Source organism: Sylvia atricapilla, chromosome Z, assembly GCF_009819655.1.
Source record: "Sylvia atricapilla isolate bSylAtr1 chromosome Z, bSylAtr1.pri, whole genome shotgun sequence".
Taxonomy (NCBI): Eukaryota; Metazoa; Chordata; class Aves; order Passeriformes; family Sylviidae; genus Sylvia; species Sylvia atricapilla.
Genome location: NC_089174.1, coordinates 16462084 through 16487213, shown reverse-complemented (window position 1 = coordinate 16487213; position 25130 = coordinate 16462084). Strand labels below are relative to the sequence as shown.

General features: G+C 36.8%; 1 protein-coding gene across 18 annotated transcripts in view; it reads right to left on the bottom strand.

Annotated features, from left to right (window-relative positions):
- The window catches only part of PPIP5K2 (diphosphoinositol pentakisphosphate kinase 2), a 49688-nt gene that overhangs the window by 24046 nt on the left and 512 nt on the right, over positions 1-25130 (bottom strand). For 17 of the 18 annotated variants that reach the window (XR_010745834.1, XR_010745836.1, XR_010745835.1 and 14 more), the window contains exons 2-16: positions 13755-14155; positions 11790-11985; positions 11358-11448; positions 10313-10398; positions 9202-9356; positions 8746-8847; positions 6884-7045; positions 5658-5779; positions 4194-4295; positions 3553-3639; positions 2565-2644; positions 2370-2475; positions 1215-1300; positions 814-939; positions 578-699 (exon numbers count right to left, since the gene is read on the bottom strand). Coding sequence is in view for 14 of the 18 variants with exons in the window: in XM_066339328.1 (XP_066195425.1) it covers positions 578-699; positions 814-939; positions 1215-1300; positions 2370-2475; positions 2565-2644; positions 3553-3639; positions 4194-4295; positions 5658-5779; positions 6884-7045; positions 8746-8847; positions 9202-9356; positions 10313-10398; positions 11358-11448; positions 11790-11985; positions 13755-13898 (1767 nt within the window). In the remaining 4 variants the exon portion in view is untranslated. Of the gene's footprint in view, positions 1-577; positions 700-813; positions 940-1214; positions 1301-2369; positions 2476-2564; positions 2645-3552; positions 3640-4193; positions 4296-5657; positions 5780-6883; positions 7046-8745; positions 8848-9201; positions 9357-10312; positions 10399-11357; positions 11449-11789; positions 11986-13754; positions 14156-22535; positions 24922-25130 lie in introns of those variants that run through there. The other variant, XM_066339323.1, reaches the window with a different exon arrangement.

Below are 25130 nucleotides of genomic sequence, written 5' to 3'. Positions count from 1 at the left end.
TCTTCTTAATGTAAGTGGAGAAAGCCGCCTAACTGCAGGCCTTGTTTCCATGGGTGCTCTTGGCCCTGGATACTCCATGGCAATATTGCAGGGAACAAGGAACTAAGATTTCTGGAAAACACCTAGGACAGTTCTTTGACAGAGGTTACTGATGAGCTATTGAGCCCTGGACCTGTTACTCACAAGTGTTAGGAAAATAAAGGTAGATGACAGTCTTGGTAATTGAAATCTGATGTTATAACAGATCCATGGAGAAGTGAACAAGACAAGTACTTGCATTACAGCAAGTACTTTACAGGACTTCAAGTGAGCAGACTTTAGCTTGTTCACAGAATCTTATGGGGAAGAGCCTTGCAGGACAAAAGTGCCTCAGACATGGCTGTTTAATTAAAAACTGTCTTCATATGCTCAAAGAACTTCAAATGTTTGGCACATCATTTGGATACTTTTTTACAATCAACTACTCTTTGCAAATACCTTTTTTTAATAAACTGTAAATCTCTCCCAGACTTGGAAAGAAAAAACAAACCGGAGAGTATCAGAATTTTAGAAGGAAAAATACCATTTTATATTGTACCTTTGCAAAAGCTGCTGCAGTCATCTGAACTCGTCCCTCATCAGAGGCGTAGATTTTGAGATCATGTCGGTAAGTGCTATGTAATCTAAGTAAACCACATCCAGGAAATCCAGCATAATCTCCTACCAAACAAACATTTTGCTCAAACTCTCATCTTGCACTTGATTATCTTTAAAAGTGATTTATGACACTCAAATTTATTTTTTTTTAAATTATTCTTATAATTTTCTTTTTACCTTGTCCACCTGGATACATACACCTGAAAGCTCTTCCAAGCTCCTCTGCTTGAACCCTGCCCGCAGGGGTCAACTCTCCTCCCCATTTTAGAACCAGAAGCAGAGATGGCTCATTTCTTCTATTATCTAATTGTACACAGGGAGAGGAACTTAGTAGTGAGGTATGTTGTTAATTTTTTTTCCAAATGAACAAAAAATATTTGGTCTATGAAAAGCTTCGTCAAAGGATCTCTTTAACATTATGAATCTTTAATAGCATTCTAACATTAAGGAAATATACTATACCTTCTTTCAAAACAAAGTATTACCTATTCTTAACATCAAGACATGTTATACCAATAGTCCATGACTTTTTATATATACATAATATTAAGTGATTAGGTACAAAAGTAATACAATACCTTCCTCTTCACTGGAAGTCTTAGGGCAGCCATGAGGAAGATAGGTTAACTGAACTTTGCGATTTATCCCTGAAAAATGCCCATACCTTAAAAGTGCAAACAGGGAAAAATGAGAGGGGAAGAGGGAGAGAAACATTTTAAATATTTTCCTCCAGAACTGCTAAAATCCAGTAACAGAATATAACAAATCTCTGTTGGTCAATGATTTGTGCATTTGACTAACATTTATTGAAGCAGTCCTTAGAATAAACATTAACTCAACGAGCACAATTAGCAGAAATAACAACTATGCTATAATGAAACATCTTAAAATACAATCTAATTCTACTTTTTACAATACTGAACATAAAACTGGAGCCCACCCCCCTGCTCCCCCCACCCAACAAAACAAGGAGTATTGGGACATGGCACAAGTAATTTATCAGTAATTTATCAGATCCAAAACTACAGTGGCTATCAGTATCCAGAAACTGGTCTCACAGTGTAGATAGCTACTGGTTTTATAGCCCAATAAATTCTCAAGCAAAATTCACCAGTTAAGACAATTATAATAAATTTCAATAATAATTGCCTGTTCCCTGATATTTTTAATTAAAATTCTTATTACGATTTCACAGTCTAAAATCCAGATCTTTAGCAAACCTTATGTTTTTTCTGTTGTTTTCTTTGGTTGGGTTTTTAAAGTGTTTTTCTTTGTTTTTAATTACTAAATATTTCAGGCTTAGTATACAAAGACTTATTTATCTTCAATCCTCAAAGTTTGCTGTAAGTAGACAAGCAAGAATGGTGAAAGTTCTTACTGGCTCTATAAGTTGCTATTATGTCACAGTGCAAGAAGCAGACCCTGCTTACAAGTACTTTCATTTCAAAAACATGCAAGAAGACAAAATTTGACATCAGTGAAAGTAGCCTTCTCTTGCTGAATGTATACTGAGACACTAGATACAGCAATAAGTTAAATTAAAAGTCACAAAGAAAAAAAACACAGTGATGGCCCATTTCAAACATGCCATTCCTTCTCTTCAAAACCTTTGTGCTTGAATTATTATATTATTATGTATTTGATAACATTGTAATGCACATAGTAACTGGTGAAACAAGTCAAAACAGCAGATATAACTTCATTGCTATGAAGCCTGAAAGTTAGACACTTACATTTCTAACACAGTCTTTAGCTGTTCAAGTTTTGCTTTACTTTCTTCAATTTCAGAATCATTGTTTTGTCCAAGTTCTACAAGGAGCTGCCTTGCTATATCAAGCACTTCCTAAAGGAGGGAAACATAGGATTTAATTAAATAAATAGATTTCTACTTACAAAATATTATAGTAAGAAAAACACAAAACAAAAACTTGCCTGCAACTGTTTTGGTTTTTTCAGTTTCAGTTTTCCAGATTTATATCCATCACATTTTTCAAAGAGATCAAAAAATCTTTAAGATAAAGAAAAGTAATTTAAAATTCTATTAATAAATTAAATTACTACTACTTGAATAGGAGGCTTTTAATGTGATCTAAAATTAGTACCTTAACAGTATTTGAAAGTTCGGTTAAAACTGGCAGTACAGAGGTCAAACCAAGTTTTATTCAAATCTACCTCCCTAGAAAGTTCTTCAATGCATTAGGGAAATAAGAGCATTGAAAATATTCTCTTACTGACTTACTAAGTACTTAAAATAAAAGGGGATATTCTATATATGAATGATATACTATTTGAATATGCAGCTATATCAATTCTTATTCTTCAAGAATGATCCTGAACAGAAGCAGGGACCAAAAATACCAAGTGAGCAGCCTTGCTTCTTCAAGCATGTTCTGAATGCAAGAACCTAGTCTCAAAATAAATAATTTCCTTTTACTGAAACTGCACCAACTTCTAGGTCAATTATGAAAGTTGTCTTATGACTGCCAACATAAAGAGGGTATCTACCAGAAATTCAGAGTCATTAAACTTTGACAAAAATAACTACCAAAAGTAATATGACATTGTATACAGGAATAGTTTTGATAAAAAAGCAGAAGTCATGGTCTAAAAGTGAACCAGAAATATTCTCTGCAGCATTATTTTTAATAAATTTTTAATGCATTAACAAATGCATTTTCCATAAAATCAAACAGGACTGTTTACAAGGTACAGCACATGTTGAAGGAAATCTGCAGAAGTAAGTTGACAGCCCTGTTAGAGAGGTGCATACCTGCAATTATTCGCAGCATCTAAAACTGTTAGATTTAGAGAAAAACAAAACAAAAAGCAACTTGCAATTGTGCAATTCCTGGTCAGTTCACTGCTTGCTTAGCCCCAGTAAATATGGAAAGTAACTTTTATCAAGATTCTATTTACCTCTGATGTTTTACTTCCATTTTCATTTTTTGCTTTGGTGTTCGATCCCCATGGCGTATTACAGCTATAACACATCTAAGCTCCATCCTGAAATGTCAAGAGTTGTATTTCACAAGTCTGTATACAAGGGTCTTTTATTTAATATTAAACCAACCACAATCAAGACAATTGACAAAGTTGTAGTCATCTGACATAACTACAGAAGTGATGGAAGCATATGCAGGAATATAAGGTTAACTGAAAATGATGTAAGGTATAAAATATAAATACTGATTTTAAGACTTAGGCAACTATAGGATATCTATTTTAAGTAGTTTTTAAAACAATGATTTTGAGGATCATTAAATGAGAGAGCATGTTTATTAGAAGTGCATATTAAGTTGGTGCTGGAACAATGATTAGCAGTGGAAGCTATGCATAAAAAGACACTACACTAGAAAATCTGCTGTTCTATACTCAGCTTGACTAAGGGTGAGAAATTCTGACTGCTGGTATAGCAATTGTGATTCCTTCCTTGTTTTCAGCACACAAAACAAGCATTCATAGGCCAATGTGGGCACACCTTGTAAAGAGAAAAAAAGATTCACACAAAAGTTACATTGGGAGTTTGCACAATTCAGGTCTAGCCACTATTTTCTTACATTGTTCCAGAGGTGGTTGGCACAATAGGAATGTCTTCGGCTTCCAAAGGAATTGACCATGGTATTTGAAATTGGGGAGCAAGTTCTCTCATTATAATATTTCTAAAATAGGAGTTAAAAAAAGAAAATCAAGTAAGTTTAAAGCATAGGTTATACAACACATGCAAACTCCAAAGAGATTATATATATATATATATATGTATTTTTTTTAATGTAGTTTTAGAGTACTAGCAGCCATGACAAAATATGTATACATACATATTTTTCTTTTAATTGCATAATAAAGATCACTGAGTAATTTAGAGCTATTATAACTGCTAAAGGAGTGTTGGACTACTGGCCCTGTATTTGTAATGAACTTAAGCTTTTCAGCTCCTAAAAAAATTCCTCGGATGAGAATTAGTCTTGCTCATTTATATATGCAGACAACTGGCTTCACTGCCTAACTAGAAGTGACTAATAATTACCAAGCCATTTTCATCAGAGTTAACTGCTATCTTTTACCAGTAGTTTCTCAAAAGTTTTTGTGAAAAAACTGGAAAAATAGGTACAGTCCCTTATGGTAACTATAAAATAACAATGCAGTCTCCACCTTAAGAAGGATGATACATCTAATGTTCATCTACTATTTAATCAAAATACACAGAACTTCAGATTAATGTCTACATAAGCAGCAGTAACACAGAGGGGAAAAAATGTCCATCTTATAGAAGAACAAGGCAAAATATAATAGCTAAAACTCTTGAAAAAACTTGCAAAATCCCTCACATAATAATATTCCAGACAATTAAATCATGCAAAAAGTCATGTTGTATCTCATTAGTGCAATCTTCATGTAAAGCCAGTCACAATGGGGTTTGCCTACCTTGAGGACAACATTTTCTTGGCATAGAGCTCTATGCCCAATTCTACAAGATCCCTCATTACACATTTTTTTGCCTCCAGTGGCAGAGACAAGATGGTATGATAAAAGACAGCTTGATTCTATTTTGGTTTGGTTTTACAAGTATAAAAATCCACAACTATACAATTATACACCGGTTTCAGATCAAGGACAATGTACAGCAATTTGGACACATTAAACAGCAGAAATCACAACCATCCAGTGGTGCTTCACTACTTGAAAAAATCTCAGCTACCTTTAAGAACTTAATCTTGCTTTCAAAATACTTATTCAGTTAGCTTTAAGCACTTTTGAACACTCAGATGTTTGGGATGATTTTAGGAATAAGGAATTGAATTTACTTAGTATTTATTCATTGATTTAGTATGCTCTTTAATGATTTTTCTTATGTTTATGTTAATGACTTTATGGTTATGTTAATGACTTAATGTGATATTTAATTTTTAATAATTAATAATTAATAGTAAAAAATAATAGTATTAAGAAATTTGGCGGTAGTAAAACTACACTAATATGCAAAGGAGTTAAAGAAAATCTGAAATAAATCAGAAAACTCTTACCCCAGTATTTTAGCACAATCATCATAGTATTTCATGGAGTTTTTCACAAAACTGAAGCCATTCACATCACAGACATAGGACTGTCCATTAGCACGTAGCAAATCAAAACCACAAACAGTTTGCTGTTTTAAAGAATAAAAGTTCAAGTGATTCAGGATTGCTTATTCTAAACAAATGTCATATTTTAACAGGGTATTCATCTGGAAACATGACAAAAACATGACACACTTTACTCTTAGTATCTTATGTCAGTTCCATGTTAGGTTCACCTATATCATGCAAACATCTTCCTGTTTTTAACTTTCTATCCCCAACTTGATTTTATGCTTCCTGAATATCCCTAGCAGTATTAATATTGAAGGTCAAGTTCACATAAGGACAAACTTCAAGACTTACAGCAACCGTGGGCCTACAAGTCCCCCTTTCTGACAGTGGTTTCCCCCTACATATCGTTTTTAAGGACGGCAGGCAAGAAATTACAGAAACACCTGAAAAACCATTTATGTCAAAATTTGACAAGATAGTTTTGACATCAACATACTATTGACATCATTAGTAGAGGATATTAGAAGCTATTTCAAAAGATTACTTTTTAAGATCTCAAAGCCCACTTTGCTGATAGGCTCCCACTCTATATGTTCCAGAATGTTCCAGGTAAAGGAGATAGACTGAAAGCCTTTTTATAAAACAGGTGAAAGGAGGATCAGAAACTGAATGAAGTTTTGAACAAAAGAATCCTATTTCTTAAAATTATACAGACATGGAAACTATCAAATTAATATAAATTTATACAAGTAAGTACTTAATCATGTCAGTACCAAATTAACAATTAATCTGTACCTGATGTAAATACTAGGTAACAGAAGTTATAAAACCTTTATTGGAACTGTGTTTTGCTAACTTAGAAACTACTACCAAAAGGTGTGAAAATATTATACACAAAATAGATATACTGTGGGCTAGCAAAGCACAACAGCAACATGTAAATTCAGGGAACTAATACAACACAAACAACTTATCCAGAACTTTTTAATACATTAAAAGAAGAATTCTTCTTGATTAAAAAAATAGGTAGATATGGAAGTTTGACTTTTCACCTTCCTAGGAGTTCTCCAGCAATTACCACTGCTAGCTCATGCACTAAACCCTACAGAAGTTTCATGTAACAAACAATTAATTAACACTAAATGTTTGATCAGATAGCAAAGCAGTCAGATTACCATTACCTTAAAGGCAAGGCATACTTTCCAAGCAATTAACTTCTCTCTTGCATTCAGAATGACTGGATATCTCACTTCTTTTCCTTCACTGTCTCGTTCTACTTTGCCATCCAGAGCCGGAGACTTCCGGGCCTCAGCATGAGCGTAGTCTGGACCTACTGTGTACACCTGTATTGAAAAACAGGAGCTCTTGATCCAGTGTATTTAAATTATGTTGGGTAAATTTGCAAACTGTGTGCATATAACTCAAACGTGACAACAACATCAAAAGATACTAGCTGCTTTCATCATTGAAAAGGTTACACTAAAGTGTCTTCCTCAACGGCATTCTCTGCCTTCAGAGAACACATATAATTTACTGACAGCCTAGGATAAAACAAGAAAAAGAGTCATCATAAAAACTCAATAAATAAAAATTAGTTTCTCAGTTATGTTGGTACAGAGATGCAAATGTTTTCTTTTCCAAAACATCTGCAGAACCTGGAGAACAGGTTAATTTGAGAATTATTTCAGTTTACTTATGGAAATCTGGCTGCAGGACTAAGTTATTCTCTTAATTTAAAAAGCATGATTACATTTTAGACAGGAGTAAGCAAGGATCTGCTCAGCTTTAAGATGAAAAGGCAGGAGCTTGAGAGAACAATTGTGTTATCTATCTACTGCAGTTTTGATGCTCACTGAAGGATTTGGGGCATATTTGTACAGCAGCTTTCAAAAATGCCTACAGTTTAATTAATAAACAAACTCCAAGCATTGATAAAACAAGTATTCAGCTGAAGCAGATGAGTGCCAATACTGGTAACTCAGTGAATTCATTCAAGAGGGTAAGTTGAGTTAAACTGCTGAATATAAAGCTGATAGTCTTGTTAAAACATCCATTATTTATTTTGGGTGTTAAAAGCCTACTGCTGCTTGATGACTTCACTACAACTAGTCAAAATAGTCCCTACCTCTCTATTTGCTATAGAGAAGAGAAGCTATCTGCATCTCTCCTTGTTGCAAGAAATTTTACTGAAAGCTTGTAAAGCTCTTACTCAAACATCTGTAGACACTTGTTAACCTACTGCAAAGTGTTGCACAGAATAACCCTCAGAAGAGTACAACAGGGCACTTTTCTGAAAACATGAAACCAGTATTCCCCTCATGCACCACCACGTGATACCAAAAAGCTGACTGCAATTAATAAAAGCACTTTTTGGATTAGACTTCACACTCCCTACATCTGCACTTTTTTGTCTAAACATAGTGGTCTGTTATGTATATTGTAAAACACTGGTTTTACATGTTTTGAAATGGGCTTAAAATAGCCAAAATGGACACAAAAGAAAAGGATGTAAACTTCACCCATGGCTGGCTACTTTGTTATGGCTCTGTTTTAGCATTCTCTTAGGGTACCTAATCTTTACCTTGGTTAAATGAATGAAAGAGTGAAAATTATTACACATAAGGTCCACAAAGGTTATTTTCTTTGACTACATAAAATTTTAGCAAGTAACTTTTGTTTATTAATGAGCATAATAGGATCTATTTTCAGCTAGATTTCTTTATAACCTTTAAACTTCCAATAAAATATCTAGGCAGCATCTGTTAGCATGGGAAAGAAGATGCTGTTCTGGCACTAATACAATACAAAAGAAAAGACAATATGTTGGGTAGCTAGCCTTCAGCACTTGATTCTAACAACACAAGCACAGCTGCTCTACATTAAAAGTAACATATAGCTAGAATCAGAATTGCATTCTTATGAACTGTATTAAAACTCTATTAAAATTTATCCTCGACCAAGGTATACTATCGACTTTAAAACTGACAAGCTCTTTGAGCACTTGATTGTTCTAAATAGAAATAAGAATCTGCACTTGTCATACCTTCACATCAGTTCCATCTGTAGGCATGAATTCCTCATAAATATAGGAGCCTGTTTTTCTCACGCTGCTTTCAGGAGAATAAACACTGCTTCTGCTACCAATCTGAAAGACATATTCTTCCATTAAAAACTCAGAGGATACTGCTTGAGAAACTTTAAAACTAGCTAAAATAACACACTTGTACTGAGAAAACACTTCCTGTACCAGATGAAGCAAACTTTTGACCATTGCCAAAAGGCTTTTTTAAGATTCTAGAAGTATACTCATGGTGTGTGCTAAGAATCTGCAGTAGCTAAACATCTAGTCCAAGGAACACAGGCCTTCATTCTATCTACATGTTCTCCTGAAATTTCTCTGATCTGCCACTATTCCTACGCAAGCAGGACATGAAAGAATTACTCAGCAATCCTGTTAGACACCTAAAGCTTTTTAATAGCTTTAGTACCATAACCTCACCTTTCGAAAGAGCCTCTGGCTTCCACCCCCAGCAGATGTTGGATAATAAATGTAAACATTGTGGTCCTCAGCACTAACTGGCTTTTCTACAAAGGGCTTCTGGAAAATTTCTCCATTCACTTCCACATGATCTTCTCCTTCAATCAAGTTGCATTCTGAAGAACAGTGCAAAGAAGAGAGATGTAACAGTATACTACTGGCATGCAATTATTAAGAGATTTGCATTAATTTGCAGGTTGAAATAATAATATTCTATTACATCTTTGTTTCTCTGATTTGTTACTGACTGCACAACAACTGACGATCACATGCAGTATATGTTTGCAGTCCCATGTCTGTATCATGTTGTTTATATACTGTGTTCTGGAATTTCTGCTGATTCCCTCAGGGTCAGAGAGGAGATTGTCTCCTCTCAGCAGGTGCATAAGCTGGTATATTTTTGAAATGCTTTGAAGAGATGGAAGCACTATTTGTCCTTTTTTTTCAGTGCGTTTCTCTGAAGTATTTATATTCATATACAGTGTCTGCAGATATATCTAGAACAGATTTCAAATATATGGGTGTTTATACTCAGAAGGGGAAGTAAGTATTCAATAGCTTGACTTGTTCCTGTCAATATCACTATCCTAAGGAAAACTACTAATTCTGGTTAATGTAATATCCTGAATGCTGCTCTCTTTGGTGACATATTAGAAGCTCAGCTTGAGTAAGGAGGCCTTTATATTCTAGTCACTCTATGATGTCTGTAAGTCGTATGGTGTCAGTTCATACTTCTCAGTTGCACACTTCTACTGACTGGCTGGCTGGAGTTAATTTTCTTCACAGCAACTAGTATGGTGCTGTGTTTTGAACTTGTGACAAAAACAGTCTTGATGTTTTTGTTAATGCTGAATAGTGCTTTACAAAACTTTAACCTCTTTTCTTTCTCACATACTGCCCCCACAGCCAGTAGGGGTCAAACCACAACAACACTTTAAATGCTGGTGAAGAAATCAAACTGCAAAAATGAATTGTCTAGGCAGCAAAATTTAGTTTTCCACTACATCCATACTGTTCTCCAGTGGAAACAAAGAGATGCTAATGGTAGATATTCTTCCTCTGTTCTTTTTACCTTGGGGATTGTTTGGATCGCGGTTCAGAACTGCATAGCGAGGAAGTAAAATGCCCTCAGCTTTAAGAATACCATAGACTTCTCTTCTAGAAGAAAAGAACAAATATTGCACAATGAGCCAGCAAATCCTGCTAATATTTGCATTTCACAATTCCTGAGTAAAGGAGGAGAAAAATAAACACAAATTTTTTTCAAATCACACAGGGTAAGGTTACATATATAATACTCCATATAATGCTTTAAAGGTCACTGACACAGGTCTACCTTTACAGTGATTTCTTCAACATCAATAAAAATGCATTTTACAATGCCAGTACTTTCTTCTCTGGCCATGCAACAGGCATTTGCACAAAACAATTGTCTTGTTAAAGGAAATTTGCAACTGTTCACGACAAGTTTACACAGAACAGTACCTGAAGACACCCAAAAGCACAAGTCTGCTCACTGCTCAGAAGGCTTCAATGTTTATACATTTTGTTCACTATTGTTTTATTAATGTTTGCTATGCATGACCTCAGCTCCAAAAGAAATTTCGCTTTCAATAACCACATTTTTGAGTACCACCAAGTTCTGTTAAGTATCATTTTTACAGAAAAAAAATACTGTAAATAACATGAATTCTACAATTATCTGAGTTTGTACAGTGGCTATACATACCTATCCTATGTGCATTTTAAGAGTTTAAACTTTTTTATTTGCTAAGCTTTAGAAAAATGCATAACCAAGTTTTTAACTTAGTAAACCTTCAAACATACCAGTGTAAGAGCAGCAAAAGAAAAAAACACCTGAAGACATCCCAAAAAACTATGCATATATTAATAAAGTGTAACATTTGCTGTATTTTTATTTAAACTACTGTACAATCACGGAATCACAGGACAGTGTTAATTAAAAGAGATGTTAAAAATCATCTAGTTCCAAACCCTCCACCATGAGCAGGGACAATACACTGGAAGTGTTGCTATGCAATAACATTTTTATATACATTATTTTTATAGTCTCTGACAAAAATGGCTTGCTTTAAAAGATAATTTGTGTTATTTACCTGTCTTGTATGTGATACTGCATATTCAAGTCATTGATTATGAATGGATTCCTGAGTTTTGCATATGCTACTGCTTTGTCCAGTGGAAACCCTAAAATGTTTATTTAAGAAAAAAAATAAGTTACAAAACGCATTACCAGTAAATAGTTTGGAACATTTGCTTTAGATCACTGTTTCCACTGTCTTCAAATGTATTTACCAGTGGGACAGCTGTTCTTCTGTTGTGTCAGACAGAACTTTCTCAAGCAACATTAACAGCATCATTTAAAAAACCTGCTCTTTAGAAGTCAGTTGTATTATATTAAAGAAGACAAAAGAATTACTTCCTAGGAAAATCCAATAAAACTGCAAGACAGAAAACCTAAAAGGAGTTTCAAAGAGTTTAAATAATTTAGATGTCACAAGTACTTACAGTATTATTACAAGATTTACCTTTAGAGTGAAAAGAAATGAGACAGTCACATAAAGGCCAATTTTCTACTGGCTCGTTCAAAATAACATCCTCTTCAAATATCACCACAGTTATATACTTAAACATGGAGAGGCGTTCAAGAATTTCTTTCATTGGTTTGGACTTTGATTTCTTAGCCATTGAACAAATCCCAACTGCAATTTGCCTTTCTGGTGGCTGGAAAGGAGGCAAGGGGAAGGGAAAAGTAATTATTATGTGTTCTCAAAACACAACAGGATTTTAGCAGCACAACACTAGAGCAGGTATTTTCTTTTAAAATTTGCATGCTGCCTTTAATTTAGTTTTTCATCAGTCAAATTGCTAGCAGATAGCAAAATGCAGTGTAACAGCGTATCACACTGCATCCTCACAAAAAATGCCTCGAGTGAAACTGTTTAACAGCTCTATATCACTTTTTGTGAGTATTGTTGTGACAATCCCTGGGCCCAGATAGGAAGACCGGAGTGTCACTACAGGATTTAGGGGGCAAAAGTCCCTTTGATGGTGAAATAAACGAGAGACGGGCACAATTTGGTGACCCGAAAAAGAAAGAACTTTAATAAGGAGCAAAATAAAATAACAAATAAAAAGGCAATATTAATAAGGGTTCACTAGAAAAGGCCTGGGCTTTCCCACATATTGTTACCAGGAACAAAGAGAGACGATCAAAAGCTAATTCAGGAGTGCCAAATCTGAAAAAAATCATACTTATGGCTTACTCTGGAATTAACTAGTAAGTGATTTTTCAATTTAGCCATTTTTTAAAAGTCTAATTAACAGACACAAGGCCTCTCATCATCTAATATTACAAGTGAATTATGGGAAAGAAAACAAAAAACAAAGAAACTACTTTTCTAGATTTCTGAACTATTTAGTGCATAAACAGTTTCACTTTTTTTTGCATACTCTGTATTTACTTTCACATTAAACTTTCAATAATTTTTTTCTGTCACGGGTAATTCTAAAGGCAACAGCCAACCTACTCTGTTTTATAAAGGAAACAAACAAAAAACACACAGAGCAGTCCTTTAATTCAACCTACTGCTTTTCGATAACCTAGCCAGCTACCTTCTCTTGCCAAAATAGACTCACTGAATTGAGCCACCTGAGCTGCTAATTTTGCACTGCTACTCTGCATTTCCAAGTTCCTTTTAATCACAGGAAGTGCTTTAGCAATGCTGTTTTGCATTTAAACTTTTTAGACATATTTACAACTAGTGAAAATTTACTCTATTCCATAAAATGCAGTCTTGCAAAAAGAACAAACAATAAAGAATTAAAAAAATGACACGATGACTCATGCATAATAAAATTAAGAGTTTATCTTAAACAAGTTAAAAATTGGTGAGTACAGTGTTCAAACACAATTCATAACACTTCATAAAGATAATAAACTAAGGTATAATTTAAGATTAACTTAGTATGCACTTTCAATATACCAAGACAAGGAAGAAAAAAACCCTAAAACAAAACAAAAAAAACAAGAGTTAACTCTGAAGCAGTTGACAGCACACAAAACAAAAATTCACAATAATTTTTTTGCTTCCAACTATCCAAATAAATATAACAGAGGCTTATGCCATCATCAAGTTCATTCCCTGAATCCAAATCAAGTCGGCAAATCATGCACATCAATCTCAGTTGCCCTGAAATTCTCTAAAATCAAGCACATCTCCTTCATAGTTAAAGGTATACTTAATTTTTCAGCATCCTTTTTTTCCAAACATTACTGACAGATCATTATCTGAATATGAACAATTTCTCAATTTAGAACACCATTTCAGTACTAAACTTACATGAGCTAATGCCATTTTTGAAAAATTATTAAATACTGAAAAATATTTTGAAAAAATATTTTTTAGAAACCATTTTTGAAAAAAAATCTGGAAATCAAAAATAACGCTCGAGAACAAAGAAGAGTAAACAAGTGTACCTAAAGTACTTACAGAGTCATACTCTTCCTCCTCTTCTTCCCCATGGTCATAGAAGTGTTCATAATCTGTAGATCTGGCTGAATCCAATAATCCTTCTCCATCTTCTCCACCCACAAAGAATCTGGGAGGATCATTCTCTGTGGCATTAACAGACATGGTTACGAGACCTATAGAAATCTATGTAAAAATTGCAGGCACTCTGGCAGCTGAGATCCTGGGCATGTTTTCCTGCGGACTTGGGAACACCAAAGTCCCCTGCTGTTTGATGTTGCTTGTGCAGTGTTGCCACCGTGATTGTGTTGTTTACCAGGCACTGTTTAACTCGTTATCATCTGCTCATTACTGATTGGAGTTGCTGCTCCAAGAAACCCACAATGCACTGCAGCTTCCCTGAGATGGTATGACTTTTTAATCTACAAAAAATAGAAAAAAAAATTACACACTGGATAAGGAGACATAAAATAAACTCTTCGCATTTAGAAAAAATGTTTGGAAAATTATATACCTCTGAGCAATGCATCAGAAATAAAACAGTGCACAACACACACAATCTCCACTTTTAGAGGTATGTTTAGAACATGGGAAATAGTTTCAAAATTGTTATCAAACTACTGATGCATAAATTTTAGAAACAGACAATACAACTCACGGAAGTAAAGATGGCAAATGCATTTTCTTCCTAACTTAAGAAGGCTTAAGTGGAGAGTATCTATTTTACATGAAAACTACAACAAAAATATTCTCCAACATTTAAATATTTAACTCACTATCCATGTCATTCACTGTTTTTTTTCACAGAAGTTTTGCGACCAAATGGCAATGGCAAACAGACAGTAGAGCTAATGAAAAACATAAAGCCACCATTAGGACTATCAAAAAACCCCCTAGTCTTAAAGCTCAAGTGAATCTTTTCTATGAAAACAGAATGTATGTGGCAGCTTGCAACAAAGCGTTGCCTTATTTTCACTCTGAAAAATTAAAAATTACTGAGATGGACACTATCACTGCCTTCTGACAAAAGGACTTCTAACCACCAGTGTAGCAATGAAGTGAACACATTTTGTACCCTTTTAACCTGTTATGTGAAAGTAAAATATTGGCAAAATAGCCTGTACATAGCAACAGGCCAACAGATCAGGCATCTGTTGTTTTAACAAGGTAACTGATGCTGTGAGATGTATATGGCCTTATAAGATTACTTATAATGCATCACTACTACTTTGAAAATTAACAAGAAGTTACTTGCTCAGAAGCTCATCTGATCCTATGGGTTGGGTTGTTTTTGTAGTCATTATGCAAATGCCATTCTACAGTGATGTCTCAGCAGAACTGGATTTGTTTTTAAGTATCAGTCAAAACGACTTTGTCCTATGGTTGTCCTATGAACTAAGTGAAGCAATAGTAAATTCCCAGTGGTGGTCAACCATTCAGCTTCCTGTGGAGGGGGAGGGGAAGCAAAGCAAAAGTTGCCCAGACAGAATCTGTCCTAATTCAAAGGTTATGTGTGCGTCAACCAAACTGTTACGGTCTTGGAGACAGATTTCAGGAGAAAATCCCCTGGAACGAGCGTTTCCTCTAAAGAGAAGAAGCCCTTCAATAACTCCCTTTTCTGCTGCCAATGAGAGAAATATACACCAGCGGGTGAAAGTGAAAAAAATAAACAAAACTAAAAATTTGCTTATTAAAAAAAGGGGTGGGGGTGGGGGGGAGTGGTGGTGCCTGTAAGGCACAGAGAAAGATTGAATAAATTCCCAGAAACCTATCCTCCACACACCCGGACACCCACTATTGTAGATGGGTAATGCAACGGTTGGCTCTCCCAATTAAGGGATGAATATTATGTGCATGTTAGGAGTTGTTTTATTGATGTATAGTGAAGTTATTGCCCTATGTTCTCCCCACAGCCCTCTTTCCCCTCCCCGTTGTATTGCTGTCACTGGACGCCCTTGGCAGGCGGGCATTTGAGGGGAGGGGAGGCTTGTTACTAGGAGGCGTGGCATGGCAACACCTGACCTCCAATCAAGTCAGAAGAGAGTGATCTCCACCAATGAACGACAAAGAAGGAGTTGACTGACACGACTTTAGGAGGGGCCAGGGGTATAAAAGGCAAAGCATCCATTTTGTAGACCAGCACGTAGCAGAGGGTCACAAAATTCCAGCTGTAATTTTTCCTTATTCAGTGTTTAGTTGAATTTTGTTAAGGTTTAATAAACCCTTAAAATTTTAAAAGTGAGCATCATTTCTTACACCCACCAACAGCAGAACAAAAAAACCCCAGAAAAATGGCTTGGGAAAAAAAAATACACAGGCTGATTGGGTGGCTTGGAAAACAAAATGGCAGCTGGTCGCTTCTGTCTCTGGGAAGGGGAAGAGGATATCACATGGCAGCCTGGAGCAGAGCAGATGGGAAAGCTGTTGAATTTCCGGTGTGGTCCTCCTCCTTGCCAAAGTTGGTGGATTTTAATTTCCTTTCTCATGTTAGTTCAGCTCCTCTGAGGTCTCAGGGCCAGGGCAGTCCTACTGGCTCCCCGGACAGGCCAAAATGAAAAAGAAGCCAAGCCAGAAACAGTTCAAGGGAACAAAAACCCAGAAAGCCACTGAGAGGACTCACAGTACAGCCTATAGGCTAGAGGAGGGGAAGGGAAGTTTCAGGAAGTTCAGGGAAGGGGAAGGGAAGGACCCTATCTTGCTTTAAGCTATCAAAAAACCCAGTCTAACAAAAAGAACAGTGCAATGTCCTCGGTCCATGCTGTCTGGAGCACCCGGACAGAGAAAGACTGAACAGAGCCCACACCTGGTATTCCCAGGCTCTGGCCCCACCACCTGGTTCATCTTAAAGATACTGCAGACATTTCTGGGCATAAAGCAGATGTTTAGAAAATAAAGTATCATCACAAAATCACCCCAAGACAAATAAAAAAACTTCGGACCCAGAAGCTGAAACTCAGCATAACAATCTGAGGATAAGGATCCTGGGCTCACAGAAGAGGATTAAAAAGATTTATTTCTTAAACCTATTTGCTGTGTATCTATTGTCCTTCAATTCTGCTAAAAATTACTTTCATTTAGAATGTGAAACTGTAGCTCTTTGCCTTTCAAGCAATAAGAACAGGATGAAATTTCAAACAACTAATTTATCTGACTGGCACAAGAGTTAGAAATTGGGTATTCAGGTAAATTAATCCTGTTTATGACATGGTAAAGAAAAAGAGCCTTCCAAATCCTATTTCTAGCAATCTCCAGAAAGGCAGAGGTTATTGCCAACATGTACTGGCAACTAATGCAGAATTTTATAAAACCAAAAATTACCTATGATAAACCCCAAAAATGAAGTTCCTCTTACATCACCTTCTATCTCACTACCCAAAATCTGTACACTGGTAAGCAGTTTCTTAACAACTTTCTAAAACTTAAGGTTTTCTCTTAAAGAAGGAAGAACAATGACTTGAAACAAATAAGTAGAAGGTCTTAAGATTTTTAGGCCTTCTTTCCCCTACCTATTCCTGTAGTACGCTTTGTGAGAGCAGCAGAAGTTATAAAGTTTGTGTACAATTGGTGACTGGTTATTTCATGGGAATATGTGACACTAACCAAGTCTCTCTAGCCCAAAAGGATTTTTTATCAAAGCCCATAAAACTCACACAAATAGACTGAAGGGAAAGAGCAATATCTTTGTCTACAAATGACACAAAGATATAACCTGACACACTTACTTCTCCAACAGACTTATCTGAAAACTCAATGTTCTCCTAGCTTCCTCATTCAAGAATCTGAAGACTGTTGGTGCTAAGAGTGGCAAGTACATTGCAGTACAGCTTCATGTGCAGAAAACAGACTGAACAGCCACACAGTTCGCTTGGCATTAACAGGTTATTTTCTCCAAGATTAACATTGTTCACCCATTTGAAGGCAAATTAATAACTAGATTGTCACTCCATGCTACTGTCACTAGGCCCCACAGTTTTGTAAAAGTAACACCAAAGGCTACAGATCAGAAAAAGATATGGATGTTTTTCAGGCATATAAACTACTGCATAACCTCACTGAATTGCATATAAACTGGCATTCTGGCGGCTGATGGTTGCCAGTTTATCTCCTTGACAGCAGATACTGTAAGCTACTGTAATTACCATAATTTTATGTCAGCATATATTTAATAAATTATCTGTTTTTTAGAATTAATGCTTTCAGAGATAGGAATTAAAATTCTTTCCTGTCCAAATGCTACAATAAAAATTGAGATATCCCCTTCCTTCTTGTGGAATGTGAAATAAAAATAAACCAAGAAAAGGGTCAAGCAAAGAGAAATACTAAGTGACGATAACTACAGTGAACAACATACGCAAGTCTCCCTAACACCATCTACAGTTATCTGACATCAAAAATGCAGTAAGACCATGCCTGACTAAACAATGGTTCTCTAGCTGTATGGCAAGGAGAAATAATAAATGGCAGAGCAAGAAGATGGAGATGTCTCCCTGCTTCAGAAACAGAACTGATGGAAGAAGCTTTCAGTTCATGGTACCCTATGCAGAATTCCATCTTGCTGCCTCTTGAGCATGTGAGACTCTTCCCAGCACCATTTTTCTGTATTAAGAAGTAAGCAGCAGCAGCAACCTAAGGGGCAGAGATCCATCATGTTAGATCTTCTTGCATTTGGTGTGTGAGCATAAGCCTCATTAGACAGTGAATGTTAGACAATTATGTACTCATCTCAGTCATGAACGACTGCACTGTAAGCAAGACAAAATCCAAAGCTTTGTGTTGGAACATACACTGACCTATTTCCAAAGAGATGGCATCAATAGCATCCAGACAACCATCTCCCACTCTGCTATGACTCTCCAGGTAAAGCTAACTATGTTTTGTTTAAACCTCATCTGTAACACAAGGCTTCTCTTTCACAGCTTATAGACTAAAAAATCTTCACTTTTTTGAAGAAATGTACTGGTGTTCTTAAAAAGACCTTCAACCAAATGTGTGGCCGGTCCACAACATGACATGGCTTGGCCAAAAGCACAAAAAAAAAAAAAACTTCCAAAAACAAAATCCCAAAAAAGGGTAAAATAATATTCTGTATTTATAAAATCAGTGATTTTGATAGCCTGTGCCCTGCATTCCAAGTTCTGTGTTTACTCCGGTGGTGCTCTACAGACTTTTCTTCTAAGAGAACATCTCTCGATTTCCACAAGAATATTTTAAAGAAATTCCAAAATATATTCTGAAACAATGAGCCAAAACCTAGTCCTCACTGTGTTAACAGATATATTCACAGTTTTCCTGTCCCCATTCCAAATGTTTCAGCAGCTCAGAAATCCAGCCCCAGTGCTTCTCATATTTACTTAGACCATAATAAAGATTACTATTCCAGTAACTATCGGCAACAAATCAGCTCAAACAGCAGCAGTGGTCTGAGCAGTCATGAAAAGGAGCCCAAAGTTTTAACACTCATATTTTGAATACTAATAAGAACATATACAACTCCTGTATAAACAGAAGCATTTCACTGGATTTTCTTCTGTGTGTCTGCAGCCATCAGAAGAACAAATATACACTTTCTACACTGCACACTCACAGTAACTAATGGAACAAAACTATAGTAGAAGTACTTATTATCTATTATCTCAAGAAAAAAGACAACACATCATGCATTACACAGTTAAAAAATATTTTTAAATTACCACCCACTCAGGAAAAAACTTTTAAAAATAGCATTATATCAAACCAGTGATATTTACATTGTGGAATTTATCAAATGAATAACAAAGAATCATAAACAGTGCTCATCTCTTACATGATTCTGCATATACATAATAGTAACAAAACAGACCACTGCCCTGTGCTCTACCTCCACATTGCTCCTTTCAAAGTTTCACTTTTTATCACTGTAGGCATATTCCAACTGCATCCCTTATCAGCTTTCAGCAATTTAAATTACATCATGAAAACACAAACTGTTAATAGCAATTTTTCAGATAAGTCAGATAAGTTAACAAAAGGTTTTCAGTATCTTCCTGCTAGGAACATTTAAACTAATATTTTCATTAACAGTATATTTAACTGTGAAAATGTTTGCATGACTCTTGTTGAGGTGTTTTACTGGTTTTAAAACTCCAATTCTGCAATACAGTCTAAGAAACCATCAAAGACAGACAGTTTGTTGGATTGCTGGTGATGCAAGAAAGAAATCATGAGGTAAAAACAAAGTGGAAGCAGAGGACAGACAGGAAGAAGACAGGACCAGTGGAGTCTGATAGCTGAGAGCACCAAGAGCTTCAATCCCAACAGCTCTCCACACATGTGTCACCTTTCTAGAGATGATTCAAAAAAGGTGATACTGCTTCAAATTTAAACATGAGACTTTAGAACTACTAACAGTAACCCATACTCGACAATAGCATTTTTTCAGGTCTGACAAAGAGCCAGGAAGAGAGAAGAGATAGGACAGTCAAAAGGCAGAAAAGAGGGAAAGAATGCCAAACACTGAAGCTGCTGAAAACAATGCTGTCAGTAAACCATACGTGACTTGTTTATTTCTGTACCTTACACAGCAAGAGATACATATTCTCTCCAATTTAAAACTGGATAGAATTTAAACACAAATTTTCTCCTGTGTCATGTAATCAATATTAAAAAAAAAAAAGTCAGTATTTACATAGAGATGTTGTGTTCCACCAAACACTGTGTGAGATGCTAAACAGTAGCTGTCAGCACATTACTGAGATGGATTAAATCTAAAAAAAATGTATTAAGCAGAGCTATCCCAGTATCTCTTAATCACAAAGAATGTTATAGTTACTGCCTGATGATACTTTTACACAATAACAAAACCTCAAACCCAAACAACCTAAACAAACAAACCAAACCAACCCCAACAAAGAAAAACCCACAAAGAAACAAAACAATAATCACAGAAAAATCAAGGGGATATAACGGTTTCAAATAAGTACTGCAATTTGTAAGGTCCAAGTGTAGTATATGAAGATGAGGAAAACCTTCATCTCTCTTCATTGAGCAAAAACTTCAACAGCCTTATGAAGTTTATCACCACCTTCAGTAACTCAGCTCTACTTACTAACAATAAGCAAGAAACTCCATTGATGTGCAAAATAACAAGACAAGGAATAGGCTAAAAAAGGGTAACAAAGAAGAAGATTATCATAAATACTACATCACAGCTTTACAAGAACTATGTCACCTGCTCCAATCTTGCATCAAAACAGTGAGCTCTAGATTCCACAATATGCTAACATATTCCCTAATCATGACAAGAATCTCCCAGGAAAGATGAAAAGTAGCCTTTATTTGTCACTTTCAGCCAGACACTGATACTGCATACAAGCCAAGCACAGCTCTCAGACTGCCACATGAAAAGACATAATCAATGCAAATGACAACTGTGAACATGTTAAGTTCTTTCTGTCTGTGGGAACACCGCAGCTATTTTTTATAATGTTCCAGAAGCATTACTATGTAGCAGTTTATGCATTAATCCACCAGAAAAATTCCAGCAATTCCCATTCCAAAAGAGACTATCCATATTCCAGTTTAACTGTACTGAAACCTGAAAAAACCTTCTTAAGAATGAAATGAGTCTTCCTTGCTAGGTAAGTGCCCGCATTGGGTTTGCCTGGTAAAGTTCTGGCAGTGCGTGGGCTGCAGGGCTCTGTGAGAGAGACAAGAAGCTGTCCCCGTGTCAGACAGAGCCAGCTCCAGTCAGCTCCAAGATGGACCTGCTGCTGCCCAAAGCTGAGGCCCTCAGCCATACTGGTGATGCCTCTGCTGTAAGCTGTTTAGGAAAGGGCAAAGAACACTGCACAGCAGCTACGAGGGGTGAGAATAACTGAGAGAAACAACTCTGCAAACCCCAAAGTCATTCAGAAAGGACATTCAGGAGCTGCTCCAGGCACTTGGAGATTCCTGGATAGCCCACTGTAAAGCCGGTGTGACCCTGTAGGCCCACAGAGGTCCAAAGTGGAGCAGAGATCCACATGCAGCCCACAGGGAGCCCCATGCTGGAGGAGGTGGATGTACCCTGGAGGAATATGTGGCCCACAGAGAGTCTGTGCTGGAGCACCTTGCAGGAGCTGTGGCCCATGGAGCAGACACATGGACAGGAATGCTGTTACAGGATGGAGGCCTCTTTTAATTAGGGGATCATATTCAGTGCTCAAGTGTTCTTTATGGACAAATTATTTAATATATTAGAAAAGCTATGTAAAAAATGTGTTATCATATAGTAAAGCATCATAGAATGGTTTTGGTACGAAGAGAGCCCAAAGATGACCTGGTTCCAAACCCCTACAATGGGCAGGGAACGTTCCACTAGACCAAACTGCTCTGAGCTTGATCCAATCTGGCCTTGAAGATATCCAGAGATGAGGCAGTTCTCATCTCTGGATATCTTCACAGGTTATTCTCTGGATAACCTGTGCCAGTGCCTCACCACCCTCTCAGTAAAGTATTTCTGCAGAATACTTAATTTAAATCTCTCCTTCCTCAACCTAAAAGTCATTCCCCCAGTCCTATCACTACAGACCTTTGTAAATAGTCCCTCTCCAGCTTTCTTGTAGTCAGTCTCCCTCTAGTTACTGAAAGGTGCTCATCATAGAAGGCCACTAAATTTGTCAAATTTGCCTTACTGAAGCCACACTGGCTGTCATCCATCACATTTTTATTTTCCAAGTGCCCCAGGAGGATCTGCTTCACGATTCTGCTTAGTAAGCACCTGGTGGCCAATGAATTTTTTTCTGGGGGGGAAAAAAAAAAAAAACCTACTGCATTGTTACTCACATTCCATCCTCAGCAGTAATGTATGCATGCAGATGCTTTTGCCCACAGACTCTTCAGCCTGTTGGCTAGGACCACACTTCTGCTTAACACAAAACAGGGAGGTGAAACCTCTGATACAGGAGAGAGCAGGAGAGAACAGATATTGTATTTGTCCTGTTCTATTCAACTGTTTTAACCACGAGACTACCACAATCCAACTTCACTTTCTCCATCCACCATTAAGTAGGTTTTTGTCAGGTTTTTTTGGCTTGCTTGTTTTGCTGGGTTTTTTTGGTTTTTTGTTTGTTTGTTTTGGTGGTTTTTTTTGTTGATATGTTTTTTTTTTTTTTTTTTTTTTTTTTTTTAAGGTGGCTTCTGGATAGCTTTTTACAGGAGAGGCCTTGCTGATCAGTATTCCAGGCCCTCAGTCTGCCAAATCTTACCAATGAGACACTTCTAAGCACACACTCTCAAGCAGCAGGAATCTAGAAATATCCGCCTTACTGGCATTTCCTACTGGAAACAACTTTGCTAACATTTCTCAAAATTCTGCATAGTTAGGCTACCTAAAAAGCTTCAGTTGCCTAAATCTTTTTCAGGGGACCTTACTATTTTCCAAGCATAATGGATGTTTGTACCAAAGTAACATTTGTACCAAAAGTAATATTCAGTCCGATCCTCTGTATTACAGTATCTTAGGGGACAGAAAACTGAGAAGAGTTGTGCCATGCCATGTAAGTCAGGAGTCTCTTAAGAGGCCAGCTTTGCAGCAAGGAAACACATGCCTTCTGTGTTGTTGAAGAGTAAGATTTCTAGTCTTAGAGCACAACTGTTCCAGTTTTCAAACAGTAATTACTCGTCTGATTTCTCTATGTCTGCCCTCTCACCCAGCAATTATATAGCTAGTTAGGCAACGTATTTCCAGCAATTTTGACTTACCAAACATAAAGTGAAATCACTTTTCAATGGGTCTTTTCCTGACCAAGACCTTTGCTTGCAGAATTTACTTTTCCCTAACAGCTCACCAGCAGAAGAGTGACTTTTCAACACATGTAAAACTCTGAGTTTTATCTCCAAATACTGCAGTGTCACAGGCATATTTTAACTCTCTAGCTGAAACCACAAAACAAACCATTACCACCCTTTGACAAAAGTGTTAAAACAGCCTTAGAAGTCTAGAAAAACCCATCTGGTAAATATCATTCTCTCACCTTCCAGACAGAAAGGCAGTGTTATTTTAAACTGGCAAACTACACAAACTGACATCTGGCATGTGTTTTAAGTGTCTCCTGCACAGCCACAGAACAGATAACCTTCACATTCATTAAACTCAAAGTTCCTTTCTAAATCAAACTGTCAAACACATTGCATAAAGTCATTTACATTTGAGACAAGTTTGAATGTTTCAGGAAGGCTGCCTTCCAAAATTTTAAAGATCTCACTCACAGATGTCAAAACAGCTTCTCCAGATTCTCACAAAGAACTTTAATTCAACTTTGTGAAGATGAGAGGTTTTGCAAAAAAAAAAAAAAAAATCTGTACCCAAATTCATTTGGCTCAGCCTCTGGAGGCCTGATCTGTTCTAACCGTAACTGCCAGAAGGGTGACATTTTCTTCCATAGAGTCAGACAACCAAGACAAGCCAATCAGTATGAAAATTCAAATTGCTTACATATTGAACCATAAAGAGGCATATTACATCACCATATACCATAAAAAAGTTTTACAGAGCAATAGTTTTGTTACTGATTGAATTAAACCTTCTTCACCAAGGCAAAGATGATTCAATAAGAATTTTGATACTCCAAGGAAAAAAAAACCCAATACACTTGTTACTCAGAGAGTACAAAGATGATACAAAAGGGATGAAGAAAAGATGGAAAGATACCGGCTATACAGAGAGGGGAAACACTGCTTAAAAAGACCTAATACAATTCAGAAACACTGTTACAAAGCGCTGTGAAGGGTACACCAGTAGTAGAAGTTGTTTGTATGAGAAAGAAAACGACTTCCTTCCTTGTGGTTATGATACTGATATCCCTCAATCTTCCTGCTTGTGACTAACTACAGGGAAACAACAGAAGTGCCAAACCCCCGGCATTTTCAAAGCTAACCGATACCCTATAAAGCCCCTATGTTCTGGAAAGCACCAAGAAAACAAAGATAAATGTTACACAGGACATGCAGTCTTTGCATCTCTCTCATCTCTGCTCCTGACGTGTCATCAATTCTCAGCTTTGGGGCTGCTGCTGCTTCCCCCCCTCCCCTCCCCCATTTTGATTACAGACAGCAATCCCCCTTGCTCCAACTTATTTTACACTGATTTTATCATCAGTCTTTGGGATTTAACAGCGTGCTCCAAACGCAGAGCTCCAGGAGATGCTCTATCACTTCCCTCCCCATCGCCGCTGTAAGGCACACACCACCTGTCACCCCCTGCCCATCCAAAACGCTTCACCAGACACTGACAGCACCGCACGCTGCAACCCCACACACCGGGGTGCGGCACCGCCGCTGCTTCAGCGAAACCGCGTCCAAGAGTAGAAGGACGCAGAGACAAAGCGCTGGCCGCGCACACGGGCCGTGCCCGCCGCAGCAGCCTCGGCGTGCCCGGGA